The 17,233-nt window shown below is 34.7% G+C and overlaps 2 protein-coding genes and 1 long non-coding RNA gene across 3 annotated transcripts; 2 read left to right on the top strand and 1 right to left on the bottom strand.

The window, feature by feature from the left end:
- Positions 1 to 954: 954 nt before the first annotated feature.
- LOC141607555 (protein FAR1-RELATED SEQUENCE 5-like) lies at positions 955 to 2,095 on the top strand. The gene is made up of 2 exons (XM_074426908.1): positions 955 to 985; positions 1,131 to 2,095. The coding sequence occupies exons 1-2, from the start codon at positions 955 to 957 to the stop codon at positions 2,093 to 2,095; spliced, it is 996 nt and encodes a 331-aa protein (XP_074283009.1).
- A 429-nt stretch (positions 2,096 to 2,524) lies between these two features.
- On the top strand, positions 2,525 to 3,735 carry LOC141607554 (protein FAR1-RELATED SEQUENCE 1-like). Its single transcript, XM_074426907.1, has 2 exons — positions 2,525 to 3,139; positions 3,718 to 3,735. The coding sequence occupies exons 1-2, from the start codon at positions 2,525 to 2,527 to the stop codon at positions 3,733 to 3,735; spliced, it is 633 nt and encodes a 210-aa protein (XP_074283008.1).
- A 1,813-nt stretch (positions 3,736 to 5,548) lies between these two features.
- LOC141608980 (uncharacterized) lies at positions 5,549 to 6,305 on the bottom strand. The gene is made up of 3 exons (XR_012527106.1): positions 6,202 to 6,305; positions 5,908 to 6,085; positions 5,549 to 5,795 (listed from the first exon to the last, which is right to left on the bottom strand). It is a non-coding gene; the product is annotated as an uncharacterized LOC141608980 (long non-coding RNA).
- Positions 6,306 to 17,233: the final 10,928 nt, after the last annotated feature.

Genomic DNA, 17,233 nt, shown 5'->3' with positions numbered 1-17,233 from the left:
ATTTCTTCTTTCTTTCTCTTTGTTATCGTTGATTAATATTTCTTCTTTCTTTCGACATTCGTTGCTTCGCTATGTCGGTACATCTTTCGCTTCGATTTTCCTTAATTTGTTAATTTCGACTTTATTTTGTTGTTATTGTTGTTTTTTCAACATATTCGCTACTTTTATTATGAATTCATGTTTAGATTTACAATTTTCAGCTTTATTTTTATGTAATTGTTGTTTTTGTTCTGAGATATTTGAATTTTTCTTCTTCTTCCGCTTTTGTGTTCGATTTTATGTTTAATTTCCTCATATGCAGCTTTATTTCTATTTTACTTGTTGTTTTTCCTACATATATTTGGATTTGCTAGTGTTGTTAATTCGTTCTTCTGAATTTGTCTATATTTTTGCTTTTCTTACGGTTTTATTGGTGTCTTGAATGAAATTTCAAGTTTGATATTGTTTTTGCTACCTATCTTTTCCCTTTTCTCTTGATTTTGCCGTCATTGTAACTTATTGTTTACTTTACATCTGTTTTCGGCTGTTGTAATGCATTATCGAACTATCTTCGTTTGCAGACCTTGAATCTGCTTTCACAATATTACAATAATAACAGTTGTTCAATATAATATCACACCAGATTCAATACAATATCACAACTATTACAATACGAAATTTAGTCCCCCTACTTTGTTTGCTTATTACCTGTTATGTTTTGAATTGCTTCTTATATTGCATTCTTTTGGATCTTTGATAGTTGTGTACCTTCTTCCTGGATTCATCTCTCACGATACTAGTGTGTCTCAAATTACTTCTATTCCACGCATTGAAAGTCCTCCCCCACCTACGTCTATCGATAATCATTTTTTGAGATTACTTCTACTCCCCGCATTGAACAACCTCCTGTTTCTTTTCATGAACATCAACTGTTTTTGGAATCCACACTGGTGGTACTTGAATTGTGGTCAAGAAATGTTGCAATTCAAGTATAAACCTCAACTTGGTCAGTTTTTTTTGCAAAATTAGAAGACGCTATCGTTTTTATAATGTCTATGCGAAGCATGTGGTTTTGAACCTAGGAAGTCCTCTCAAAAAAAAAAATGCTGATGGTGCCATCTTTTATAAACTTGTTGTCTGTAATCGTGAAGGGTTTAGAGATGGTAAGAAAAGGAAAGCTATTGTTCATGATAGTGTAGTGGAGCAGCCACTTATAAAGCCGTTTGATATTAAGAACAATAAACTAACTAGGATTGGTTGTGATGCTATGATTGAATTTCGCCTTATCAAGGATGTTTATGTTGTAACTCAGTTTCGTGAATGGCATAATCATCGACTTTGTTCGCTCACAAATCAAGAATTTCAAAGAAAAAAGAGACACCTTCATCTTTTTCATAAGAAGGCAATTATTGATCATTCAAAAGTTAATTTAGGTCCTACATCGGCATATAGATATTCTAAGGAACATGCAGATGGTTATGAGAATGTTGGTGCTCAATTGATTGATTTTAAGAACTTTGGAAGGGATATCAAGTGTTTCATAGGAGATAAAGATGCTCAATTGTTTATCGATAATTTCGAGAACCTCCGTCAAACCAATCCAGGGTTCTACTTTGCTTATGAAGTAGATTCTTTCAAATGTTTGGTTCGTGTGTTTTGGTGTGATGCACAGGCACGTCGAAATTACTCTTCCTTTGGTGATTTGGTCAGTTTTGATCCAACTTACGGTACAAATAAATATTCTATGATTTTCACTCCTTTTACTGGGGTGGACCACCACAAAAGGTCTGTGACTTTTGCTGCTGCATTGTTGTTTCATGAGGATGACGATTCATTTAAGTGGGTTTTTGAGAAGTTCTTAGACGCTATGGGTCAGCGCGAGCCGCAATGTATAATCACTGACCAATGCCCAGGAATAAAGAAGGCTGTACCCAAAGTTTTCAAGAAGGCTAAGCATAGATATTGCATGTGGCATATTATGCAAAAGGTCCCTGACAAGATTGGAATTACAATATCCAAGGAGACTGATTTTGTGAGTCGTTTGAATTCTGTTGTTTGGGACTCTGACTTGGAACCTGCAGAATTTGAACAAAAGTGGTCTGACTTAATTTCTTGAACATAACTTGCAAGCAAATTCATGGTTGTCATACATGTACAAAAAAAGAAGGAGATGGATCCCGGCTTATTATCGTGATATTCCTATGGGATGTCTTCTCCGAACAACTCAACGATCGGAGAGCCAGAATAGCTTTTTCAAGCGTTTTGAAAATATACATGGTACACTTGTTGAGTTTTGGATGCGTTTTCAAAGCGCCATGGATCAACAACGCCATACTCAAAAGCAACATGATCGAGACAGTGATTATACTTTGCCCCAATTAGCTACGTCTCTCCACTTGGAAGCTCATGCGTCCAAGGTTTATACCCATGCTATTTTCAAAGATTTTCAACAAGAGGCTGCTGCCTCCATGTGTTCTCTTAGTGTTGGTGGCTTCACACCACCGTTGTGACGGTACGAGAGGTCGTTGTTGTTACTGACGCTAGAATGCAGAAGCGTTATCAAGTAGTGTTCAATTCCACAAGCACTGATGCAGAATGTTCTTGTAAGTTGTTTAATAGGAAGGGTATTATTTGCAGACACATTATTTGGGTTTTCTCTGGGAAACAAGTTAGGACTTTGCCTGATAAGTACATACTTATGCGCTGGACAAAGAATGCACAAAAAATCCCTCTATATGGTTCACATGGTGAGTTACTTGACGACTTTGATGCCACTGATGTAAGGAAGCTGGAGATGTGCAAATTATGGTCAGAGTTCTACTCAACTATCAGTTTGCTGAGAACTATGCCTAACAATCAGATCACTGACCTTGCTGACACATTGAAGCAATTTCGGATCAAACTCAATCCACAAGCACAATCAATGACAAAAGAGCAGGAGTTGGAAATGCTTCTTGGATGTAGTTCCTCAACTGAGGTGAGGATTCTACCGCCTCGTCAGGCAAAGAACAAGGGTAGTGGGAAGAGAATGATATCGACAAAGCAACAATGCATTGCCAAAGCAGAGAAGCCAAAAAGGCTTTGCAAAAATTGCAAACAATTGGCTAACCATGATAAGCGTAACTGCCCTCATCCTTTTGTTCCTGACATCGAGAATCAGGTATGCTACCTAAATAAATATATTCTATTTACATTAATTCTGTCAGTAAGATGCCATACGATTTCTGTTTATGAGTTTTATTTTTGGAATTGTATACTTTTGATATTGAGCGCTGACGACTACTCCCTGTCCTGTTTATGATCTTATTTCCAAAATCGTATCAACTGTGCTTGTTCATTTCTTTGACAACTACTTGTTCTATTTTGCATTTTTCGGGGAGTTCGGATGATGATTGACTTGTATCTTGATTCATGTTCATCAAGGCCATCCAAAACATTTTTGTGTCGTCGTCTCTTGGTTGGAGGATTCTTTGTTGATGAAGCTCAATATATATAGTTGGAGGATTTTTTGTTGAAGAAGCTCAATATATATAGGATATACATGTCATAGTTTCATTACTATTATAGCAATTACACTCCATACGTTAGGATTTACTTAGTGATATAAGTGTGATATTTCATTGTTAGACATCTGATATTTCATAGTAAAACAGGTGCTATTTTCTTCCATAGTGCTTTGAAACAGTATTATCAGATATCTGATATTTTACCGTACATGTCGTGATATTGCATTGTCAGGTGTGTGGTATTTCTTAAATAAAGATTCCAAAATGTATTATCGAAGTCCGATGTTTCAATGTCCATGTTCGAACTTGATTAAAATGAATGTGGTGGACATATTGTGATATTTCATAGTTAGAACTATGATATTGCATTTGAGTATAATGTGATATCACAATATACCGAATACAATATCACACTTGGATCAAATAAACACAACACGTTTGACAATAATTTCATTATTCTTTACAATATCACAGTCTGTTCAATACAATACCGCACAATATTCAATTCAAAATTTTACTTTTTGGGGAATAATTATTATCCTCAGATTTGTACAATATCACATGATATCGAATACAATATCATACATGTCTAAAATAAATATCACAAGTGTGAATAATTATTATCCTGACATTTTACGTCCATACAATATCACAAGTTAGGGAATACAATATCATACTTTTCTTAATATCATACAGTATTCTTTACAATATCACAACGTATTCAATACAATACCACATAATTAGACGTGTCATGTGATACAATATTTCAACTTATTCAATACAATATCATTGTTTTCATTACAATATCACGGTTTCTAATAAGGAGGTTTCTGAGAAAAGGTATTCAATACAATACCACATAATTAGACGCATCATGTTATACAAAATTTCAACTTATTCAATACAATATCAGCTGTTCTTCTACATAATATCACGGTTTCTAAAAAGAGATTTCTCAGTCAAGGGTGACTATTTCTCAGTCATTTTGAATGCTGTAAAAGTACCAATTTCACCTACTGTTCGATTTAAAGTTTAAATACCAAGAATTACAAAATACAATCTCACAATGCATTCATTCCAATATCACACCTGTAAGATAACTTGATTGCTCAACAAATAGCTGCATGAACCCTTTTAAAATAGCACATTAACACTAATTTGATATATCTTCATTACAAAACCTTATCAAACGATCTAGATTGTACCATTTTTGTCTACCTATTACAAATCAATCTGTCAATGCATTCATTCCTAAGTCAGATTACACACTTTCTATTTTCCTACATTGGTGCCTCGTCCTCGACCTCTACCTCGACCTCTTGTTCTTGAATATTGTGCAACTGTTTTGATCCCTCGACCACCACTTGTGTTTTGCCCATTGACAGTACCACCGCAATCCCAAATATGTGCACTGATTAAAATATCTCCATATTCAAAAAAAAAGAACGAATATCTTTACAAAGTAATGACATTATTATATCCGATTAGCCATTTTTAAATTTTCTTTAATTTACCTTTTAGGCGAACTACGAAGAACAGGCATTTCAGTATTCACCGGCTTTTGCACATCTTCAGCCTTGCCTCATTTTACAGGTTTTTTGTTCATTGATGCATCTCTTTTCAGTTTCAGTTCAGGCCAGACTTCTTCCTTTATTGCTGTGAACTCTGCTACTCTTTGAATGAGTTGATCCCTAATTCCATTTATGTCAGCCAAGAGTAATGTTGCTGCCATTTCTGCCCAATAGTATCTACGGCCAACCTTTCCATCAAGATCTGCTTCAAATACTTCTCCCTCATACCTTATCATGTGCAGCATTAGAAAAGTGCCGGATTCATTGTTCTTTAGTTCCGGTTTTTGCCATTTGAAGCTTACGTTAACAATGTTAAATCCTATTATTTCTTGACTTTCGGCCTTTTCTTTGCTTCAGATAGTCACTCATGCATGCGGACTGACACATTTCAAGACAACCATCGGATTAAACCCACATATATTATCCAACAATTTCTCAGATTTCCATTATCAACTAAAGCATTCAACTTACCACAACATCGCGGTTTGTAAACACTTGTATCTTCCCATTTATCATAGGATGTATTGTCTAGGACTTCAACCTTTTCTTTGTTAAAGTTTATACAAACACAAAAGTAATGGTCTTCAAATAGCATTGGCACGAAAACAATCTCAGCTGTCAAGTTGCATGTACCGTTGTTTGCGGTAATAAAAGTATCCCAAGCTTCAAAAATCCTCATTTTATGAGTTTCATCCTGACTTTCATCACCTCCTTGTTGATATAATGCGTGAACAGCATCCTGTTTGCAAAATAGTTGTTAATCAATAACAACACATATTCATTGTAATAATATTAAATTTACAATATTTTAAAATCAAATATCTAAACTACTTGTAAATAATATTGCATACCATGTGACGAAGTCCAAAAAACAGTAAAGTTGTTGTGCTGTGGTCCTTGTACTCAATGTCATTCAGTAGGTGTGCCCAACATTCAATCATTTTGCTCGTGACATTCACGGTCTGTTGTATTGATAGTATATCTTCTCTGAGGAGTTTTGCTTCTTCGCCGTAGACAGCAACACATTCACTACAAGCAATTGTAGTGGATGAGCATTAGTTGAAATATTCTTTCCATATGCTACTAAATAAATGATGGACATCAGTTAAAATAGTTGAGGATATCATAATAGTTTTCAATCTTACTCTATAGAGAATGTGTGGTCGTCCAATAAGCAGTAGTCAAGTACTTCTTTTCTTACTTTCAACAAGCTTGCTAAAAGTGCTTGATTGTTCCTCATAAATTTGGATACAACCAAAGATATCACCACTTTGCCACGATTTGTATGTGCACCCAAGACCATCTGAATTTCCTTTTCTACGGCTACCCAAGACACTAGTATTGCAATCATTGTCATCTGGTATTTTCAACCCTAAAGAACAGTTCGGGTGATGCTGTTTTAGTACCAAATAAAATTATGTTGTTTAAGAAAAAAATGAGCGCTTAAGTAAAAGTAAGTAACCTTTGATTTTTGACTTTGGTGTACAAACTTTCTTCAGACTGTCTGCTTTTTCTTTTTCTTCCTCTTCTCTTTTCAGCCTCCTTTTTTCCAACAGGATTGGTTCCAACGATTCCTTTAATGTGTTGAAGTTTGTTACAGTATCCATTGTTTCCGACCTCGTATGGTTATAATCACTGAAAACCAATGCTGCTGCTATCTCAGCTCGATATAATTTCCTCTTCATTACATCATTCAACTCACAATCAAATATTTCCCCATTGTAAAACATCATGTGCAGCATCATAAATACCCCACAGTCTAAGTTAAAATCCTTTGATTGCCACTTGAATTTCTTATTAACTAAGGGAAACATTTGCACTTTTTCTCCTTGCTTTAAACCTTTGCTGCACATGTAACTTCCAAATGTCTTTGCCTATACAGTTTTGATAACAATTAAGAATCTCATTAATGTAAAGAAAATTCCTCCAATTTAATAAAACACATCAATTGTAGTTTTGCAGTAAAGTTTGAGTTTAAGACTTGACCAACTCAAAGCAAGGTAAAAAAACTCTGAATCTTCGAAGTTGTCATAGAGCCTATTGTCTAAGTAGTCCACTGTCTCGTTTTGAAAGTTGATGCATATGCAGAAATAATGTTCGCTTATCAGCAAAGGGAGGAACACCTAATAAAGTTTGCATGAAAAATTCTTATCAGTTTAATCAGTAAATAAATGGCATAACACAAACAATTTTGACAATGCTAGTGTCTTACCAGATCTGAATTTAAGTTTAGTGGCTGCCTGCAAACATTTTGCCATATATCCCATGCTCCAGCTATTTCTTCAGTAAGTGCTTTTGTCTTCTCAAATTCTTCTCCATTTAGCATTAAGATTTGTTCTAGAGGTGTCTGTAACATTGCAATCACACAATAGGTTCCTTTCAATATTAATCAATATTACAATAACAACTGTCATACAGTACAATAACACAAACTCTTCAATACAATATCATACTAACGGATTTAAATTACAATATCACAAATATTGCATTACAATATCACAAATATTGCATTACAATATCACAATATCACAAATATTTCATTGAAGAAAAAATTGTCTTAAATTACAATATCACAAATATTGCATTACAATATCACAAATATTGAATTACAATATCACATATTCTTGAAACAATTTTTATCAGTTATGGTTTAAATTTCTTTTGCAGTCCTGAATTAAATGTTTGTGCTTTAAATTACAATATCACAAATATTGCATTACAATATCACAAATATTGCATTACAATATCACAATATCACAAATATTTCACTAAAGAACAAATTGACTTAAATTACAATATCACAAATATTGCATTACAATATCACAAATATTGAATTACAATATCACATATTCTTGAAACAATTTTTATCAGTTATGGTTTAAATTTCTTTTGCAGTCCTGAATTAAATGTTTGTGATTTAAATTACAATATCACAAATATTGCATTACAATATCACAAATATTGCATTACAATATCACAATATCACAAATATTGCACTGAAGAAAAAATTGACTTAAATTACAATATCACAAACATTGCATTACAATATCACATATTCTTGAAACAATCTTCATCAGTCATGGTTTAAATTTCTTTTGCGATTTGTGAATTAAATTTTTCACCCAATAATACACAGTTTTCAATAAAATATCACCCTTTTAAGAATTAGAACTTACGGCATGTGCAAGCCCAAAGAAAATCCTTCTTGGTACTGGTGCTTCTTCTTCCTTTATTGACAACTCATTCATCAAAATTGACCACGATTCAATCACAGACGACTCAATCTTCACATCAGGCAATAATGATTCTATATCGGATCTTGAAATTACATGGTAAGTCCCATATGTTGCAAGTGTTTCTCTGTCATACATTATCAACCAAATTAAAGATCAATTTACTAAAATGCTTAATATAGCAGTAAGCCTTTTAAATTTTAAAATGTTTGAAAATGGACTTACGATTTCTCAATTGTATGATCATGAATGAAACAATAATCCATGACCTCTTTCCGTTTCTTCAAAACTGATTCAAACAACTGTCTATTTCCCAGCAAGAATTCTGACAGTAGTCTCATTTGCTTATCTGGTTGTCCACATTGTTCGGTACAACCTAAGTTCTGAGATACCAACAATGCACATTCTGGTATAGTATTTGAGTGGAGCAAATAGTCACTAAGTAAACTCCTTGACTCAGTGGTTCCTCCTTTTTGAACATTTGTTGTTTTGCTTTTTTCATTTTTGTCACTTGCCTGTGCAGCTCTTCTCTCCGGAATACACGACTTCCTCACTAATTTCTTGAGTTTGTTCATTCACATCAGCTAATATCTCATCCAAATTAGGCACTTTGTTTCATATCCCCATAAATCATGTCATCAATGATCACTTGAGAATCCGTTTGGAGGTCTTTATCGACAACCACCGTAGGACTTGTCCAATTCTTTATACCGAGCTTTCAACATATCGGTCCATACGTCGAATGATGGCATCCCTTGTGAATAATCATACATTTCTTTTGCCCTCATTACCAAACCGTCGATAAAGCTATGGTAGAATGGATCTTTCATAAAAGGTAGTGTTTGATGAATTTGGCTGCCAAATTGATCTTTTTCAGTTGTATTTTCTTCTACCTTATCATCATTGCCATCAACAGTTTTGTCACCAGTCTCTTCTACAGTATCTTCCTTGGGAGGACATTCAGCTGCTTCGGTTTTATCACTACCCAGTTCATCGATTTTGTATCATTTCCAACAGTCCAGCTATCTTTGAGTTGAACTCTTTCATATTATCGTGTATCTTTTGTAAAACAATCTTTGAATCCCTCGTCATTCTCAAAAAAATTTCATGAATTTCCTAGCATTTTTAAAAATCATAATACAATATCAATGTCACATCTATCAATTAATATTGTAATACTAGTAATACTAATAAGGTTTAAGAATATCAGAAAATTATCTCAAAAGGTAACACAGTTATAAAGTTTGTCTTACATCTAATGCTCTTCCTCTTATTTCTTCGTCACTTTGTATCCCAGGAGGCAATTTGATCAACATGTATCCCTTTGGTATTTCAGTTTGATCGAGGTTGAGTTTGAGGTTTGATCTTCTTGATAACCTGTTTGCTCACAGATAGGGTAAACAATTTGAGAAGGGACAAAGCATTCCCCAATGCACTGTCGCCAACTCACTTTTAGCTCTTTTTGTCAACTCCTTATGATCCCAGTGTCGAATAAGTGGTAGGCTATGGGCTAACACATCCCCTTTAAAATTCACCCTATGGAAATAGCATATCATTAATACAAGTATGCATCCAGTAATAGTACTTGTCTTTTTGGTCCCCTCCTTAAAATTACCAACAGCCTCTACCAACTGCTCAAAAACATACAAACTCCAGTCACTATTTTTTATGTTTGGCACATCTTCAACAGCCCTAAGCAGTTTGAAATCCAGTGTGTAATTTGTTGTAGGTGCCAAGAAAATAGACATGCTATATAAAACAAACAGCTTCTTGAAATCATCACCCGACTCATTGCAGCTTATTAATCTATCATGCACAATGTTCAACTTAATAGGGTCTGCCTTACTCTCTAATCCAAATTTTCTTCGCCATTCAACTTTCAATTTCGTCATCAGTCACTTTGCAATGACCAGTCATAGTTTTCTGCACCCTAGCACCAACCCTAGGAAGCAGGAATACATCATGCACATCAGCTTTGCTTAACAAAAACTCGATTTTTTTCGCCCTAAACATGTAGCTGGTAGGCTTGAAAGCTTTTATAAGCAATTCCACAATCCCTCTAGGAATCTCCTTAATAAGTTTTAAATGCAACAAGCCTCCAAAACCAATTTCTTCCACTGCCTTCTTTTGCTCATCATTAAGCTCACAAATAAGCTCAAACAGCTTGTTTGGCCTACATTTTGTTACAAATTTGTGCTCACTTTCATGTCGACCAGTTCCTTTTCTATTTTGCTCAATCACGTCCATAATTTCTAAACCATCCTCATTTTCTTTTTGCACAATCATTTTGTTATGATCAGAGGCATCTCCTGTCACCACATTTGGAGCTCCCTTTGTTGGTTTGTTTTTTTTTGTGGAGTTTTTTTGGGACTTAGTATCGTTCATAGCTTTTCTCTTTTTGCAAGGTTTTTCTGTTGGAGTTTCTGTGAGTGCCAGCGTGTTCATGACTGTATTTCTTCAAAAAACTGAGACAATTTACGTCAGTACAAAACATTTTTTGCATAACACAAAAAATTCAATACAACATGAATTTTTTTGCATGTCTACAAATACAATATCACAATATATCGAATACAATATCACAACATATCCATTACAATTTCACAACTAGTTTTATATTTCATCCAGTACATTATACAATATCAGACTGCAATACAATATCACAGCTAGTTGCAATATCACAACATTTACAATACAATATCACAACTAGTTATAGTATTACACAGTATAACTAATAAAATCTCACATCATTTACAATACAATATCACAAGATTTACAATACATTATACAATATCAGATTATAATATAATACGTTTTTCTCGTGTTCTTCATCTATTATATGTGATGTTACATACAAACGCAAATTAAATGAATTTGAGAATTTTAGCGAAGCAGTAAGACACACAAACACGATCAATAATATGAAAGTAGATGAAAAATAATCGATTTTATCAATTAGTTCATGCGAAAAATTTTGCATGATAATGTTAAAACAATTGCACAACATTTTCTGAAACCCTAGAATGAACATTTTCGTATTTTACCCAAATTATATGCATGTCTATGTTCTAAAAACATCCGACCAAAGATTCAGAGCAAATATATTGATTACTTTAACCAATTGATCAATTATTTCTGCAAAATATACCTAAAATGGGAAATCGGAAAAATTTAGATCAAAAATTGTACCTGAATTCAAAGAAAAATGCGATGATATGCAGCAATGATTCGTATTCCTTCGTAATCTTGATTGATTCAACAATTTATCAGTATTTTCTTCGATTTTTTTTTCAGTTTTTAGAGAGAGAAAGTTGAAGTAGAATATGAAAAATGAATCGTCTAATTTTTGTGTTTGATTTTTTGCGCGTTTTTTTGTTTTGTTGTTTGATTTTTTGCGAGTGGTATTGTATTGAATAAAGTGTGTTATTTCATCCCGTCCTCAATCCTCAAATATTTAGCCGTCCTCACGGATCCCGCATCATATATATATATATATATATATATATATATATATATATATATATATATATATATATATATATATATATATATATATATATATATATAGATTTAGGATCCGGTGAGAACGATCACTCGGTGAGAACGAACACCAACCACAGGATTATACAAATTAAAGGCTTTGATTTCATTACTAAAAAAACCAAAACCAATCGCGTCTCTTCTTTTCACACAACACACTCATATGTCATTCACATCCACCACCACCCATTATCTGCCGCCGCCGCCGTCAATTAGCAGAAACGTTGGAAAACCACCGGAGAACATCCCAGATGCCGGCATAATTGTGGTGACACAATTCAACATCACCAACCCCTGATATTTCATGTTTCGGGAACCTCAGATCTCGATTCTCCTTCCTCCGACTTCGACTACTACCTCCTCGACTCACCATATCTCCACCATCCTCCCTACCGGCGATGCATTGGAAACGATATTTGTGGATAAATCAGGTTAAACTCCCTTATGTATCCTCTATCCTACTCTAATTTCTGGTTCGATTTTCATAATCCAGATTTGCGATGCCGATGAAGGTGGTCGAAGTAGTTGTAGTGTCGACCAAGGTCGGGATATGACATCCAGATTTTCATAATTTGAATTCATTAATTCAGCTTCATCTTTTATGTGGGTTGAGTATCGTCATTTGATATTGCATAAACCTTAGAATTTGATGAATTGGGTGTTATTAATGTATTAAAAGAAGATAGATGGTTGTTTCGGGATGGAACCATTTTTGAGAAAACGGGGAGAAAGGGAACCGTAATACAAAGACATTGATTATTAGATTGACGACGAAAGTGGAGAGTATAGACGTAAGCATGGAAATTGATGAGATTGAGAGTGGACAAAAAGTGGCAACTACAATGCGCATATATTACATGTTTGACAGTTGGCCCTCACTTGTGTTGTTGTCCGTATGGCATTTGATCAGGCTTGTAATTTGGGAGTTTTAATTGGTTTTTTAATTTGGGATTATTTTTCGTGTACTCGATACTTGTTCTATACGTGTATCTAGTTCACGTATTAGTGTATCTAGAATAATATTTAGTGTAACTATATAATTCGTTTTTTTATATCTAGCAAGGAAAAAATGTACCTAGTATGGGAAAAAATGTATCTAAGATACATGAAAAAAAGCGTATCTACGATAGTATATAAATGTATTTGATATTTGGGAAAAAAAAATGTATCTACATCGTCAAAAAATGTATTTACATTGTCAAATAATGTATCTAAAATTATAATCTACGATATGTTTTAGTGTACCTAAGATTTTGTTTAAAAAAAAAAGTGTATCTAACATATATCTCAATCTATCTACGGTGAGAACGCACTAGATATATTAAAATATGTCACAAATACACTTTTTACCAAAACTTAGATACACTTAAAATTATCATAGATACATTTTTTTTTCATGATAGATACACTTTTTCCCTCTCGAATTAATGTATCTGATAATATTTTTAACAGTTAGTCTTGCTTGTGACAGGCTAATCCCGTCACAAGCTTGTGACCTCTCACAAAAAGGGAGAGGGGGACAAGGTGGGGCACCCCCATGTGTTTCCCACTCACCTCTTAATGGGTATTTATGATAGGAAACGATATTCGTCACAAATGAAAATTTGTATATTTTTAATGTATCTACAAACAAATTTACTTTAATTACATAATTAACGTCTCTGAAACACAACTGTCGTACCTAAAAATAAAGACACCTTTTACGTACGTAATATTTGATATAACTGATGACGTTACAAATGCATCTAGGAAGTAAATTAATGTAGCCACAATCACAACTCTTTTTGCTATTCCCGGAGAGTGTGGCTGTAACCCGAGGCCACCTTGACCAACTCCGTCACAACGTCAGCGACCACACCATAAATCGCCGGCGACATCGCCTGGTCCACCTGACGAGACCGACAACATCACCGACCGCCTAAATAACCCTAATCCATCGTCGAAAAGCTGTTGGTTACCACCACCATCATTAGTATACTTGAATTCGATCGACGATGGTGTTTTCAGACTCAAATTTTTCCGACGAAGCCAAAATTGCTATTATTTTCTCAAAATCTACTTCATTTCAAGTAAATCTCGGATTAAAATCGCGAATACGAGGTGAGAACGGTGATTATCGCCAAATATTTAATACCGACGGCGGTGGCAAGGACAAGGTGAAGGGAGGCGGTTCGTGGCCGGAAAGACGCACCAAATAGGGTTAGTGCGGTTGTGATGGTGGTCGGAAAAGCGTAAGTTTGGAAGTGTATTAGGGTTGCCCATGGTGATTTGTGGCGGCCGGCCTAGTTTCGGGTCGTCGGCGACGTCACCGATGACATATGGGGTGGGGGGTGATGTCTACAGCGTGGGTCGTGGTGGCTGCCAGCGACGGCTGGATGTGAATATGGTGTTAGGCGGCAGTGTTAGTTATGGATGAAGATGTTTTTTTTTGGTACATAGTTATGGATGAAGATGTGCGATGAATGTTTGCGTGGGTTTCTTGTTTTAAATGTTTATTAATAAGGTCGTTCTCACCGTTCTCACCGAATGTTCGTTCTCACCCGATCCCACCTATATATATATATATATATATATATATATATATATATATATATATATATATATATATATATATATATATATATATATATATATATATATATATATATATATACACAAAGAAGGAACCGGTGAGTTCGGGGTTTTAAATGAGTTCGTCCTATCACATAGAACCATTAGATCTAGTAAAATAAACGGCGAAGATTGATCAAAACTGGAAAATAAAACACTCAAATTATAGTATGAAGGCAGTAGAAAATTGCTCGCCTCAAGTCTCACTCTCTCTCCAACTTTACTTTTTCTTTCTGATTCAAACAGAAACAATCAATAAATAAATTAAAACAATCAATATCCAAATTAAGACAATCAATGTCCAAATTTAACGACAACAAGAATGAATTCAATTGCAGTTTTGATTTCTTTGTCTCCCTCCTATTTATTAGAGCTTTAATTTGTACAGATTGCAATATCTTTTACCTTTATAGGATTTGTATGGGTTTTAGTTGATTTTGAATGTTTTTCTGCATTTTTTTGTTTGATCGATAATTTGGATGGATTCGTGCTCGTGTAGATTGTAGTTAGTTGGTCATAGGTTTACAGAAAGTTTGATTCAAAAAAATCGTCAATTTCTACTTATAATCTATGGAATAATATAGCAAAGCATTTGATTTACATCACTCGATTTTGTCTCCCTCAATTTTATTAGAGCTTTAATTTGTATAGATCATAGGTTAACAGAATATTTGATTCAAAAGAAATCGTAGATTTCGACTGATAATCTATGGAATAACATAGCGATCATTGGAGTAATATCGTCGATTCGTTGTTTATGTAACACACATAAGTTGTTATTGTAACACGTATGTTAGGAAATAGGCTTGATATGGAAATATAAGTCTAGAGTTCTAGACAAAGTAGGATATTCGTTTCTGATATTTTGTTAGTTCTTAATTAATATTGCATATTAATTAGGAATATTTTCCTATTCGAAAAATAGAGATAAGATATTAGAAAGTTTATTTATTTCCTAATAGAATTAGGAAGGTACACTCTTTTTTGGTAAGGAGAATATCTCATAATTGTACCCAAGAATTGTGAGAGAGAGCCTAGTAGTCATATTTGAGAGTTCTCAAAGTGGTAGTGTTACAAAGAGTTCTTTGTAAGTGGCCTTGTTGATTAATACAATAAGGGTGTGGGAGAGTTCTTCCACTAAAATCGTGTGTGCCTTTTCATACTTTGTTTTTTATTTACCACTTAATACCTAACAAATTGGCATCCGAGCTAGGTTGAAGATTCCGCTGCGATGGAGAAAATATTAGGTGGTAAGTTTGAGATGTCGTTGTTCAACGGTAAGAACAACTTCGCGTTATGGAAAAGCATGGTGAAAGATATCCTCATACAGCAAGGGTTACACCAGACCCTTGAGGACAAGAAGCCCAAAGATCTAGAAGATTCCAAGTGGAATGAGATGAAACTACGAGCAGTTTCAACTATTCGGTTAGCCCTTGCACCAGAAATCAAGTATAGCGTTCTTGATGAAGACAATCCGAAGATTTTGTGGACAAAACTAGGGAACATATACAATGCAAAGTCCCTAGCAAATAAATTATTTTTGAAGAAAGACTTGTTTGAGATCGAGATGGAAGAGAACGGCGATTTGCGGGATCATCTTTACAAGTTTAATGGCCTGATCACCCATTTGGCTAGTTTAGATGAGACATTCAAGGAGGAAGATAAGGCGATAATGTTGTTGGCATCTCTACCAAATACTAATCATTATAGTAACGTGATTACTAGTTTGTTAGTGGGAAGGACAACTTTAACCTTGGATGAAACTGTCGTTGTTCTATTCGAAGCGGACAAGTTGTCAAAGCAGGGCTCAAGTTCGAGCACTTCGGATGTAGGTGGTGCACTAGTAGCTGACGGTAGTGGCGGTAGATCTTCAAAAAAGGGCGGGCGCCGTAAGGTGAAGTGTCACTATTGCAAGGAACTTGGACCTATTCAATATGAGTATCCCCAAGTGAAGGAGGACTTAAAATTATTGAAGGAGTGTAAGGAGAGAGGAGTTGCAGCTGTGGCGGTCGAGTGTGAAGATGGTGAATTGCTCTTGGTACAAGAGAAGTGTGAGGCTAAGGGAGAGTGGATCTTAGACTCCGGGTGCTCATATCATATTTGTACAAAGAAGGAAAGTTTTTCTTCTTATAAAAAGTGTGAGGGGAAGTTCATAACTTTACCTACTGGAGAAAAGGTGAAGATTGAAGGAGTCGGAGAGGTCAAGATAAAGCTTCCTTACAATCAAATACTCCATCTAGCTGAGGTTAGACATGTGTCTAAGTTAAGCCAGAACTTAATCTCAATAGGGAGATTAGATACACTTGGGCACAACGTTCATGTAGGGGACGGAAGGATTATGGTCACTAATGGGTTCTCGGTGGCTATAGTAGGAAGAAGAAACAAGAGAAACCTCTATGAGCTCGAGCATTGTGGAGAGGTTTGTGTTTCAGGGGACGCTTTGCCAGGACGAGTTCGTCACGGTGAAGTTGTTCATCATTAATCAAGGTTGACTAACATATTAAGCCTATGGGGAGGTTTGTTAGGAAATAGGCTTGATATGGAAATATAAGTCTAGAGTTCTAGACAAAGTAGGATATTCGTTTCTGATATTTTGTTAGTTCTTAATTAATATTACATATTAATTAGGAATATTTTCCTATTGGAAAAATAGAGACAAGATATTAGAAAGTTTATTTATTTCCTAATAGAATTAGGAAGGTAGACTCTTTTTTGGTAAGGAGAATATTTGTACTACCCTATAAATAGGGTGGGATAGGTTGCTCATAATTGTACCCAAGAATTGTGAGAGAGA

The sequence above is a fragment of the Silene latifolia genome, chromosome 10, assembly GCF_048544455.1.
Source record: "Silene latifolia isolate original U9 population chromosome 10, ASM4854445v1, whole genome shotgun sequence".
NCBI classification, from domain to species: domain Eukaryota; kingdom Viridiplantae; phylum Streptophyta; class Magnoliopsida; order Caryophyllales; family Caryophyllaceae; genus Silene; species Silene latifolia.
Note: the sequence above shows the minus strand (reverse complement) of the source record. Positions and strands in the feature narration are given on the sequence as shown.

Bases quoted from the DNA above. Each gene is read 5' to 3' on its own strand.
- LOC141607554 (XM_074426907.1), top strand. From the start codon at position 2,525: ATGCAGAAGCGTTATCAAGTAGTGTTCAATTCCACAAGCACTGATGCA.
- LOC141607555 (XM_074426908.1), top strand. From the start codon at position 955: ATGTTGCAATTCAAGTATAAACCTCAACTTG. The intron at 986-1,130 runs GTCAGTTTTTTT...GTAATCGTGAAG, and splicing joins CAAGTATAAACCTCAACTTG to GGTTTAGAGATGGTAAGAAA.